The 13,490-nt window shown below is 35.7% G+C and overlaps 1 protein-coding gene across 5 annotated transcripts in view; it reads left to right on the top strand.

Moving 5' to 3' along the window:
* The window catches only part of LOC111507110 (anillin), a 39,787-nt gene that overhangs the window by 19,852 nt on the left and 6,445 nt on the right, over positions 1-13,490 (top strand). For all 5 annotated transcript variants that reach the window (XM_023162363.2, XM_023162366.2, XM_023162362.2 and 2 more), the window contains exon 3: positions 4,865-5,195. In XM_023162363.2, coding sequence (XP_023018131.2) covers positions 4,865-5,195 — 331 coding nt within the window. The remainder of the gene's footprint in view (positions 1-4,864; positions 5,196-13,490) is intronic.

Raw genomic sequence — 13,490 nt, 5'->3', positions numbered from 1 at the left:
TTCAAGGAATGGACAATGTGGCAGAAATTTCTCAAAACGGTAGCCAAACATGAAAGGTTCTTCAGACTAGGTGAAAATGATTCGACGTTTTCAAACCATTCCTTGGAATGCAAACTTCAAGTTCCGAAATATAAATGATACAGAAACACGGACGGAAATTTTGCAGTATGCAGGCAAGGGTTGGAAACAAGTTATTTGGATTCCTTAGATATAACCTACTAAATGACCAAATTGACCTTGACTATTCGCCGGTTCTCAAATTAGCGTACCTATATTGTCACAGATAAACAAAATTTAGGCAATAAAGCCATTGAAGACCGTCGGTCATCACCTACATTGGTAGATATATAAGGATTGACATTGTCAATTATTTCAATTTATTGTATTCCTTTGAAAATGTCCTTATAGGACGAAACTGCAGTAACGTTAGTTACTTATTTCTCATTTTTCATGATAATCACGTAGTACCTAACGGCTACATCCATTAATTTATTTGTTCCATATTTTCTGCTGAAAGGTGGACATATTAGTACATTACTTATAAATTTCATTCCTCAAATAACCAGAACCCCAAAAAAGTCCAGAGATAGGCCCGGTAGGCCTTTAGAGTGGGCCTACATTCCTCCTATCTGTCGTTTTCCTGGAACAATGCTACCAAAAGATGCGTCCTTCTACAGTTACGAGTCAATGTGTTTTTTGTAAGGTCAAGTTCTTCCAGGAAATTATTCAAAAAAAGTCATGCATTCTAATAATCTTACACTATGTTTTATCCAAATTGTTCTGTACCAAATATCAATACCGAAACGTATCTGGGGACATTACGGATGTATTGACAAAATATTTGCTGTCGACCAGTAATAATGTTTTTGCGCTGTTGCGCTAGCGCTGTTGCGCTGTTGCGCTAGCTTAACAAAAGTTGGAGTTTTCGGATGATAAAACATTATGAAAACTATTCACATTCTGTCAACAGTGATTGATATACCAATAACAAAAAATTTGCTTTCGGAATTATCTGCACTGTACCAAAGTAGAAAAGACCGCCGTGACTGTACCATAAGATAGAGTTCTCAGCAAGGTCTCGTATAGAGTTCTCAACAAAATATCCCAGAACGGCAATTTTTGTAGCCACAATATTATTTCAATTCTTTTGTACTCGAGTTCTGGTAAGGGTAGTCTCATTACTTCGAAATTCTAGGTGCTTTGTGTGTGATATAACTAAGGGCGCCTTTGTGATATTACTCTGAAGTGATTTTCTATATTAAGCAAACTACCTGTTCATTATTACGCTCCCCATTTATAATTATTACCTCATTTTATTTACCTAATTTAAAACTACTGTAAATATGTCTGTACATTTACTGAATATCATTTTTGTTTGAGAAATCAAAACGTATATTACAATCACATATTACAAGTAGTAATATATTGTGAATATTTGAAAAAAAGTGTTTTTTCATTTTATTCTTTATACTTATGGAAATTCATCAAGTGTCGGTCAAATCAATCAAGAATGAATATTTATTTAGATATGGAGCTACAAAGACACATTACATTAAAACGGACAAAACTTTTAAAACAACCCAATACCAAGTCAGCTTTTCCGCTGTAACTTGTCCAAACGTGCCTAGGAAGTTTCTGTCTCTCTATTTTGCTATTTCATCATCTCTCAGCACAGTCTCAGATGGTATCTATGAAAATGGACGAGGAAAAATTGAGTTGTTTGTTTAGACAGGCTATAGAATATCCAGAAGTTCTGAATATTTGCCTGTAGTCATTCGGAAATACTGGAAAAATGTCTCCTCGTCTTCTTTCAGATCGTTGAAAAGATGATGAATCTCTCCCAGATTTGCCCTCTTTTGATTAATGGGATGGACCCACAACTTTTTTTTTGTGACTATTTTCTTCTACATTCAATAATGCGGCCACTATAATGACGACTTCTTCGCCAAAACTGCTAGTGATAGACATGTTTCTGTCACCGCCCGATGTCAACTGAAATTCCCTTGAAAACGAACAATTAGCACCTTCAGTATGCTGGTTGTAGCTAAACATGGGGAATGTTCCTCAATTTGACTTATTACAGCAAATGCAAGTTTGAACAATTTAAAGTTGAATTCAATTCATGAGTTTTTCAAATTCACTTGGAAATGTATTGAAATTGATGTTTCAAATGTTGGGTTTTAATTTTTAAAGTGATTTGTTTCTAATTCATATATTAGATATTCTACTTCATATAGCTATTCTACTTCAAAAAAAGAAAATTATCTTTATAAATCAACAATTGAGGCAAAATATAAATTATAGTTCAATACCACCTCCACAAGCCACATAAACAACAGTTGATTTGTTATTTATTTATATAGAGGAAGATAGGTTAGGTGCACAAAATGTCATATGTCACAGAATGTCTCGGAACTCGGAACATAAGTAAACAGAACAGCACGCCTCTGAAATATGCCATCATTGTTTGTCTCATACAGGTAATAGATTCATTGTCCTTTATTAGCTATAACCGATGTTGCCAAATGGTGAAATAGAAACGAATCCCTTTAAATGTTAAATGCATTATTTCATTCCTCTTTTTTAAGTATTTGAATAATTTTTTAAAGAAAAAGGTTGAAATGATAAGTTTAAAATGCGTTGTTTTAGAGCTCTTTTATGAAAACTACTTGATTTTCATCAGGAGAAACATTCCCCATTGGGCGATACTACTACCCGTCGCCATCAGGCGATGGGCAGCGCCGTGCTGTGCTGTGCCGGACAAGTGGGCGACAAGCCCACATTTTCAATTATTGTATAAGTTTGAAAATGTTCGTGTAGGACGAAACTGCAGTAACGTTAGTTACAAATAAAAGTGGTAAAAAACATAGAAAGTTTCATTTCTCTTTTCATTGTTAATAATACTCCTACGTCGTGAAGGGTTACGACTGGAAAATACTTTTTCTATTTGTATATACGTCTCCAAAATAAATCTGCATCTCTGTTTGAATGTTTTTTGAAAATGTGAAGTTCTCGGTGAATGTTGTAGATAATATCTCGAGCTACCTAGAATTTTTTATTGATATTCGCAGTCGGCCATGATAAGACAAAATCGATCCTCCTCCAACTAGAATGATTCTTGCTAGAACTATTTCTTGTCGAAGGCGGGCTCGAACTCGTGACCCTAGGGTCGAACGCCTTAGCCCAGTCATTTTCGGGGGTTTGTCTAGGAAAGTGAACACACCCAGCTGTAAATATGTATTAACCTTGTATTTTGGCATCATAAAAGTATTCTCAAAATTCACTTATGATTCGACGGCCGCAACTTCAAAAATTAGGGGTCAAAAGTAAAAAAAACTACTTTTTGCACGTGTTTTGCCAATATCTCGTTTCCAATGGGTTTTATGCTAATTGTATTCATTATCAATATTGTAGAAAATTAAATTCTCTACAACTTTTGTTTCAAATATTTTTTCATACGTTGAATCGTTTTTGAGATAGAGGGCAGGGCGAGCGCAGATTAAATATTATTTGAAATCAACTAGTTGTCCCGATCGAAATCAGCTCATTTAAGGTTTATAAATTATTACTTAATAAATAATTATGAATAATTTTCATTTTTTATTAACAAATACATTATACTTAAATATTTTTTCATTAATTATTTATTTTCAATTAAGTATCAATTTATTTAATAACACTTACCTGCTCGTGTAGTTATAAATTTGTAGAGGGAAAAATATATATTACATTATAATTTAAATCTAATCTATAGTAATTATTCTTCAATAAATAAAAATGAATAGAAAGGAAATAAAATTTTAAATCTCATTTGATACATTTGTGAATTTCAAAATAAAAAAAACAGATAAAATAATTAAAAGAATAATGAGTTTTAATTTCAATTTTCTTCTTCTTCATCGTCGTCGTCTTCTCGCAGATATAAAAATTCAAGGGCGTTATAATCTTCATTGTCATCTTCACCCAGATTCGTTTCCAATTCTTCCATGATTTCTGGATCAAAGGACCTATCTTCGTTAACATCGGTCTCAAATGGTACAGCATTGAGACACGCTTGCCCATTGCACTGGCCACAAGCTAAAGAGCATTGCAACCCCGCTTTCCTGCATCCACATCTTGAACCACAACCACTTTTGCAGTTACAGAATATCGTATTGAGTAACTCATCTAGAGCAGGTGGTAAAATGGTCATGATAGGTTCTAGCAATCCGTTACGCATTGTCCAACCCCATTCCTGGGGTTCCATATCATGTCCTAACCAAGTTTGAACTTGGTAATGAACACGATTAAAATGTTGGTGAGCTGATTTGTATATCCCTTAATGAATTTTTGGAAATAGAGGAATAAATTGCATTATTGAATTAATAGATCGGTTCATTAATGAAAAAAATATTTAAATATAATGTATTTGTTAATAAAAAAATGAAAATTATTTGTAATTATTTATTAGGTAATCATTTATAAACCTTAAATGAGCTGATTTCGATGGGTACAAAAACGTGCAAAAATCGGTTTTTTTACTTGTGACCCCCAATTTTTGAAGTTGCGGCCGTCGAATCATATATGAATTTTGAGGTTACTTTTATGATGCCAAAATACAAAGTGTATACAAATTTACAGCTGGGTATGTCAACTTCCCGAAATACAGACCTAAATCGACCTAAAATGACTGGACAACCTGGCGCATTGCCACTACGCCGTCAATCGATTTAACTTTTTGTTCAACGACTTGAAATTTAGTATATTATTCGATCTTACATTTTATTAGAAGGTGCACAAAAAAATAAACATTGGAATTGTTACTAAAGATATATTTTGTTAATGTTATACACTACAAACATTTCAGCATTTATTTGAATTTCAGAAAGCTGATTGTGCCAGTATGAACAGTCTCTCCTGCAGTGAAATAGTAGGACCCTCAAATGTTTCGACCCTTCTTTCCAGCGCTGGCTCTTTATATTCTTCTTTAAGGAAAAGTATAAAAAGAAGGCGGCATAGTTTCAAAACAGTTTCTTTCGAAGACCACCAAATCAGCCTACCACCAAACCGCCTTCTCGAGAGTTTGGAAAAGGAATTGTCTATACAAAATTCCATAATATTCCAAATATCCAAAGCACTGAATTATTGCAGGTCATCCAAGGATTTTTTTTCAGGAAAAGAACATATAGAAGCTGAAAAAATTCTTTTGCTTGCAAGTAAGTAAGTGAAGTAGTTGAATGTGAAAAAAAAATGGCAAACGGTTTTATTGATAAAAAAGACCATAATGATGTAGATAATGTACTAAAAACTAAAAAATAATTCGGGAGGTCCTAGGAGGCAGTCATCACACCACTCTCCTAAGCAATCTACGGTATTGATCAGATGAGAAAATATAAGAATCGTTGGGCAAAGTATTTACATATTTACTCAGACTACGCTACATCCAACGATTTTATTATTTTTCATCTGATCAATACCGTAGATTACTGAAGAGAATGATGTGATAACTGCTACCTAGGACTTTCCGAATTATTTTTTAGTTTTTTGGGCATTATCTACATCATTATTTTCTTTTTTTCAATAAAACCGTTTAACATAAAAAAATTGCATTCTTTTCATTTTTCAAGTTTTTATTTCTAAGTTTGTTACTCAATTCTTCTCATTCTGTTTAGTTCATTTAGTGCCTCAATATTACAAGGTACCTAATAAGTAATCCGCCATTTTGTAGCTGCAGCCATCTTGAATTTACAATGATACAAAATTTATTGAACTGTATTGTCATCAAAACTGAATTTGTGTACCGAATATCAGATCATTCTTCCATTAGGGAGGGGGTCAAACTTCAATTACTAAATTTGACCACCACAAATAAATAAACAAACAAACAGGGCAAGCTGAATAAAAGCGTTTAAAAGTACTCACCTCTTATATATAGTATGTGCACTTCTGTTTAAATTATCATAAAATGAGTATTCAATAGGCGAACATCAGTTATGAGCGAAATTCAATTAGTAAGTTGTAAATGACTAACAACTGTAAAGTGGTATTTCGGTTAAAATACTTGCTGAATGCCTCCAAAACAACTTTGTTGAAGTTCAATGTGATTAACAGCGTTTCAATTAAATGACAAGGTAATGAGTGATTTTTTTGCTGGTATCTTTTTGGCAACACTGTTTTTGACAGGTTTCACTAGTTCGGACTTCCATTGTCTACTATATAAAATGATTTGAAATCCCTGAAACAAGTAAAAGAGAATAATTAAAAAAAAGAATAGTTGAAAATAACAATTATATTAAGCAACAATAAACCTGAAATGAAATGATAGTGAAATAACCTACAAGTAAAAATACAATAATTGAATAAATAAAAATTAAAGGAATGAAAAAAAGAAAATAATAAAAATAAAAAAGTGTAGAGATTCCAAGTCACGTTAGTTCACGACGTTTCGATTGTTGGTATCTACAATCGTCTTCGGGTGATGACTGGACTGATTCCTCAGAGAGATGACTATTTTATAGGTCGTTGAAATACTTTCACTTTCTCTACTTTCCATTTTCCGCTTCACTGATTCCGTGAGAGATGACCGTTTTGGCGGGAGTTGGTCATTTTTCGTTTGATGATGGGTTTCCATATGTTTCGTATATCTACGCTGGCCTGGCTGAATACGTTGTTGGACAACATGTATGCGGCTTCCTTGAATTTTCTTCTGAACCAATGTTCCTCTCTGTGCAAGATCTCAGCTTGGGACCACTCGATGTTGTGTTGATGGGTCCAAACATGGTCTGCTATTCCTGATTTGCTGGTTTCTCCTCGCTGTGTGTGCTTCTTGTGCTCGGCAATGCGAACATTCAACGGCCTCTTAGTTTCACCAATATAGGATTTTCCGCACTCACAGGGTATCCGGTAAATGCAATTCTTGGAATCGCAGTCCGCGTTTGGGGGCCTGGTTTTCGTGAGGCTGCTACGGATAGTGTTACCGGATCTGAAACAGGTTCTAATGTTGTACTTGGAACCAATTCTTCTTATCCTCTCCGATAATCCTCTGATGTAGGGAAGTGCAAGCACTGGTTGTGACGGCTTCTCTTCCTTGCGAGGCTCCTGCTGTCTTTTAGCCAAAGTCTTTTCTACCATCGCTTTGGAGTATCCATTCCGCTGAAGATCATTTTTGATGATGTCTAGTTCCTTGTCCAGACCTTCCTTTGTATTACAGAGCCCAAAAGCACGGTCTAATAGAGTCTTGATGATTCCTCTTTTTGTCGATTGATGGTGGTTGGATTCGTGGTTCAGATACTGTCCCGTATGAGTGGGTTTTCGGTATACAGATGTTTCCCACTTAGTGTCGGTCCTCTTCACCAAAACGTCTAAGAATGGCAATTCATTGTGGATTTCCTTCTCCATTGTGAAAGTGATGGAAGGTCTCACGCTGTTGATGTGTTTCAGAAAGGCGTCTAGTTCAGTATTCCCATGGTTCCATATTATGAAGGTGTCGTCAACATATCTCAACCAGACTCGAGGTTTCTTGTGGGCTTCTCTGGCCATTGAAGAAGCCCACAAGAAACCTCGAGTCTGGTTGAGATATGTTGACGACACCTTCATAATATGGAACCATGGGAATACTGAACTAGACGCCTTTCTGAAACACATCAACAGCGTGAGACCTTCCATCACTTTCACAATGGAGAAGGAAATCCACAATGAATTGCCATTCTTAGACGTTTTGGTGAAGAGGACCGACACTAAGTGGGAAACATCTGTATACCGAAAACCCACTCATACGGGACAGTATCTGAACCACGAATCCAACCACCATCAATCGACAAAAAGAGGAATCATCAAGACTCTATTAGACCGTGCTTTTGGGCTCTGTAATACAAAGGAAGGTCTGGACAAGGAACTAGACATCATCAAAAATGATCTTCAGCGGAATGGATACTCCAAAGCGATGGTAGAAAAGACTTTGGCTAAAAGACAGCAGGAGCCTCGCAAGGAAGAGAAGCCGTCACAACCAGTGCTTGCACTTCCCTACATCAGAGGATTATCGGAGAGGATAAGAAGAATTGGTTCCAAGTACAACATTAGAACCTGTTTCAGATCCGGTAACACTATCCGTAGCAGCCTCACGAAAACCAGGCCCCCAAACGCGGACTGCGATTCCAAGAATTGCATTTACCGGATACCCTGTGAGTGCGGAAAATCCTATATTGGTGAAACTAAGAGGCCGTTGAATGTTCGCATTGCCGAGCACAAGAAGCACACACAGCGAGGAGAAACCAGCAAATCAGGAATAGCAGACCATGTTTGGACCCATCAACACAACATCGAGTGGTCCCAAGCTGAGATCTTGCACAGAGAGGAACATTGGTTCAGAAGAAAATTCAAGGAAGCCGCATACATGTTGTCCAACAACGTATTCAGCCAGGCCAGCGTAGATATACGAAACATATGGAAACCCATCATCAAACGAAAAATGACCAACTCCCGCCAAAACGGTCATCTCTCACGGAATCAGTGAAGCGGAAAATGGAAAGTAGAGAAAGTGAAAGTATTTCAACGACCTATAAAATAGTCATCTCTCTGAGGAATCAGTCCAGTCATCACCCGAAGACGATTGTAGATACCAACAATCGAAACGTCGTGAACTAACGTGACTTGGAATCTCTACACTTTTTTATTTTTATTATTTTCTTTTTTCATTCCTTTAATTTTTATTTATTCAATTATTGTATTTTTACTTGTAGGTTATTTCACTATCATTTCATTTCAGGTTTATTGTTGCTTAATATAATTGTTATTTTCAACTATTCTTTTTTTTAATTATTCTCTTTTACTTGTTTCAGGGATTTCAAATCATTTTATATAGTAGACAATGGAAGTCCGAACTAGTGAAACTCATCACGAAACATTGTCAATCACCTTCAAACAAATGTTTTTGACAGATCACGCGTGAATCGTGTCTTGTGTCATTGTCAAACTTGTTCAGTTTGGTCTATAATTTAACCACGAATCGACTTACGAGTGAACAACGCTTACAAATTATTGAATTTTATTATAAAAATTAATACTCGGTGAAGAAAGTGCATCGTGCACTTCTTCCAATTTATGGGCAGTTTCGTCGGACTACAGAGGGAGCTATTCGGAAGCTTGTGACTAAATTTCGAACCCAGTTTACATTATTGGACATTAAACCACCAACACGCATACGTAGAGTGAGGACCGAAGAAAATATTGCGGCTATATCCACCAGTGTTCGTGATGACCGTGAAATGTCGATTCGGATTTCGGTGTTAAACCTTATAAGATACAGCTGATGCAATAATTGAAGCCACACGACCTCCCACATCGTCTAACATTTGGTGAATGGGCGCTGGCAAAGTTGGAGGAAGATCCACATTTTCATCGAAAAATTGTGTTCAGCGACGAGGCTCATTTCTGGTTTGAATGGATACGTTAACAAGCAAAACTGCCGCATCTGCACAAGCAAGCATTGCAAGAGCTATCGATGCATCCCGAAAAAGTCACTGTTTGGTGTGGATTATGGGTCGGTGGCATCATCGGGCCGTACTTCTTCGAAGACGACAATGGCCGGAACGTTACTGTGATTGACAAGCGCTACCGTGTGATGATTGACGACTTTTGGTTGCCCAAAATGGAAGAATTGGACATGCCTGACATGTGGTTTCAACAAGACGGTGTCACATGCCATACGGCCGGCACGCGAAACAATGTCCCAATTAAGAGCCGCCTTCGGTGAACAGTTCATCTCACGTTTGGGGCCCGTCAATTGGCCGCCTAGATCGTGTGATTTAACGCCTTTGGATTATTTCTTGTGGGGTCATGTTAAGGCTCATGTCTACAGGGATAAACCAGCAACGACTATGGCTCTGGAAGCCAATATTGAAGCATTTATATATAAAATACCGGTCGATATGTTAGAGAGAGTGTGCCAAAATTGGACCTTGCGCATGGGCCATCTAAAGCGGAGCCGCGAACAACATTTGCATGAAATCATCTTCAAACATTAAATTATATTGATCGTTCTATCGATTACAATAAAGATTTCATCAATTTTTTTAAAATTTTTGTGTTGTTTTGAAAATCGAATCCTATACCTGCCTCTTAAAAAGCATAAACTTCTATTGCGTCTATGGTTTAACAATTTTCAAACACAAACGTAGTGTTACGTTTTTCCTCGTGGGTTGACCAATAATTGACAATACTGAACAACTATCAAACTTAACTTTATTTCACTACAACAAACACTCCAACTAAAACTTCAATTATTATTCGAATGTCTATCGCCTTACTGGATCACTTCGCGTACCGCTCTGTAACTTCAACTGGACTGTGTCGATATGCTCGTGGCTGGCGTTTATATATCGTAATCGAATGCAGTAGAAATTTCGCCGGAATCGGTAGCATTATTCTCGCTACATCTAGAGCGGCAGCGAACATCGTACATTCGCGCGCTCTTAGCTTCGTCACGATTGGTTCATGGCTACCAGTGGCGCCGGCGTTATTTTCTTTAGAGCATGATTTACAACAGTAGAGCAAAAATTAACGTGAAATGAATGAAGCAGAAATTCATAGGACCAAAAGTTCAAGATAATATTCAATGGCAAATCTGTTAATAATAATAATATGATTATCCTCAACAGGTTTACACCCACAAATAGAGAAAATACATATGATTAGAGAGTATAAAGAAAGATTCAGATTACAAAAAAAAAATAGAAAACAATCAACATGGAATTTTAATGGTTCTTAAAATAAACTGTTTGCTGTCATGATGTATATTGTACAGGTCGGACACTTTATTAAACAACTCACACATTACAAATATCGGCGACTTTTTCAATGAATTTGTAGTAGGATTCCTATTGTAGAAAGCAATCAGATGCCTGGATTGTGATCTAGGTACAAGAAACTGATTCTGTCTCAACAAGTCGTTACAATCAATTTCGTTATTCAAGAGTTCAACTAAAAACATTATCAGGGTGCATTTCCTTCTAGCTGCTAGGGCTTCTAAGTTGAATGTGTTGCACTTAAAAAACATTAATTTCAAGAACTTGCGCTGAACAGATTCTAATCGCTGAACGGAATTTTGATATAATGGAGCCTAAATTAAATATGCATAGTCTACCTCACTTATGAAAATAACATACAACAATATGAGCGTATCAACATTTGAAAAGTTTCCCCAGTTTCTGGAGAAACATCCCAGTAGCTTCAACGCCGGCGATACAATGTGAGTTATATGCATGTCAAATGAAAGCCTTCGATCAATCACGACCCTTGAATCTTTAAACGTGTGACAGTTTTCTAGAATCCTTTCATTAATGGAATATTCGAAAACTATTGAATGAAGTTTTCTATAGAAAGACAGTACTTTGCATTTACCTACATTGAGTAAATGTCTGTTCTCACTACACCAGATTTGTACTTCATCAAGCGAGTCCTGTAAATGATAGCAGTCGTCTATGGACTTGAATACTGAATAGATCTCCAAGTCATATGCAAAAAGTAAGTGAGGGTATGTGATCCTTACCGAAATGTCATTTATGAAAATTAAGAATAACGGAGGTCCCAGATTATATTCCTGGGGCACCCCTGAAGTAGAAATGTAATGGTTAGACTGTACCTCCCATACTCGACAAACTGAATGTAATATAATGTGTTAAAACAGTTGTCACTGTTAGGCAACTTGTAATACATATGAGTTACTACAAGTTGGCAACACGGGACAATCGTGGTTAACGCGGGTTATGTTGACAGGATATGACTACAAACAGCCATGCTCATGCACACAATATATCTAATATATGTTATACAATAAACTACTAACGTTGCACGCTGGTTGTGTTATTTATAATCTTTGGGCCAGATTATAAACTGAATGAGATCTGTCAGATACGATTTGAGCAATCCTATTAAAGAAGTTGAGAAAGTGATTCTTTAAAGTGGTAAATCTGATCGAATGCTTTTTTAAAATCAGTATAGATAACATCAACTTGTTCTGTTGAGTCAAAATTACAAGAAGTCTTTTTGGGAAAGAAAGTTTTTGGCTTTCTACTACTCCATCTTAATACAAAAAAAAAGAATGAGGGAATCTTCCAAAAAAAGGAAGGAAGTAATCAATTTGAAAATAAGTAATTCCATATTGATTACTTCCTTCCTTTTTTTGGAAGATTATACTCGCCAGGTTTGTTACGGAAGATCTTTTGGCCATGAATCCATGCTGATTTGGTGTTATTATCATTCTAATATCATTATATATTTGATCGTCAATAATACTTTCAAAAAGTTTTCCAAAATTGCATAATATAGCTACTGATCTGTAGTTGACAAAAAAAAAGTTAAATTTGAATTATTGCAGTTAAAATTCAAAAGACAAACCACGGTTATACAAAAGTTGCGAACAAGCTATTGCAAAAAATCCCAGCGTCGAAAAATTTCTTAATTGCCTGAAGCCGTTAGTCAAAATTCCACAAATTCCGCCTGTATGTACGAATGGTCCAATAGTAACAATACTGATGAAGAAAACAAATTTACTCACTGAACAGTTTATTGGGATGAGTGAATAATATTTTTCTAAGTGCCTGCCATCGCACGTGATTCGTAGGCTCTTCAACCTTTTTCTTACTCAATAAAAGTCAAATCGATTTCAGACTACACTCAGAAAAGGGTAAAAAAGTCTTCTAAATAATTATAGAGCTTTATTATGAGTGAAAGTGAAATTCCATGAATATTTGCTTTAACATATTCATTCATTTATTTATGTATTCAGGTAATCCCCACGAGGAAAAAGAAATAGACAAATACAGTATTACCTTAAAACTAACTTAACCTTAATGTATGTATAAATATACAGCGTGACTCACGGTCGATGGTAGGTTAGACGTTTCTGGAAAACGCAAAACATGATTTTTCTGAAAATGTCACCTTTCACATTTTCTTACCTGTTCCATCGATCTAAAATATTTTCAGCATTGCGGCGTTGCCACTTTTATCAAAAAGTCCTAGCAATTATATTTTTTTAAATGGAACACCCCGTATATTAATACAATTTTGGAATCGCTCAGGTATTTTAATACTTTTTTGTTAATAATGTCCTATACCTATCTCTATCTGTTTTCGAGATAAAAAATAAATTGTGCCAAATATGGTCCAAAACATAGCCTTAATTGAAATCAAGGTATTGAGGTATAGGGACATGATATATTATCTTGAAGCATTTTTCACCCTCTTTCAATTTACCGAGTAATATACAGGGGGTTTCATTTGAAAAAATGAACTTTTGACCACTTTTATGCACAATGGAAATAATAGTAATTTTAGCACGCCCTGTATGATATGAAGTCAATTTTTTGATGTTATTTCAATATTTCGAGTTTGTCCAAACTATCATCAAAATATCAACTTTTCATGAATCGAGAGTACTGATGTACTTGATTTCAATTAAGGCTATGTTTTGGACCATATTTAGCACAATTTATTTTTTATCTCGAAAACAG

Source organism: Leptinotarsa decemlineata, unplaced genomic scaffold (genome assembly GCF_025532065.1).
Source record: "Leptinotarsa decemlineata unplaced genomic scaffold, Ldec_3_MD MMD2_tig00000010_RagTag_RagTag, whole genome shotgun sequence".
NCBI lineage: Eukaryota > Metazoa > Arthropoda > Insecta > Coleoptera > Chrysomelidae > Leptinotarsa > Leptinotarsa decemlineata.
Note: the sequence above shows the minus strand (reverse complement) of the source record. Positions and strands in the feature narration are given on the sequence as shown.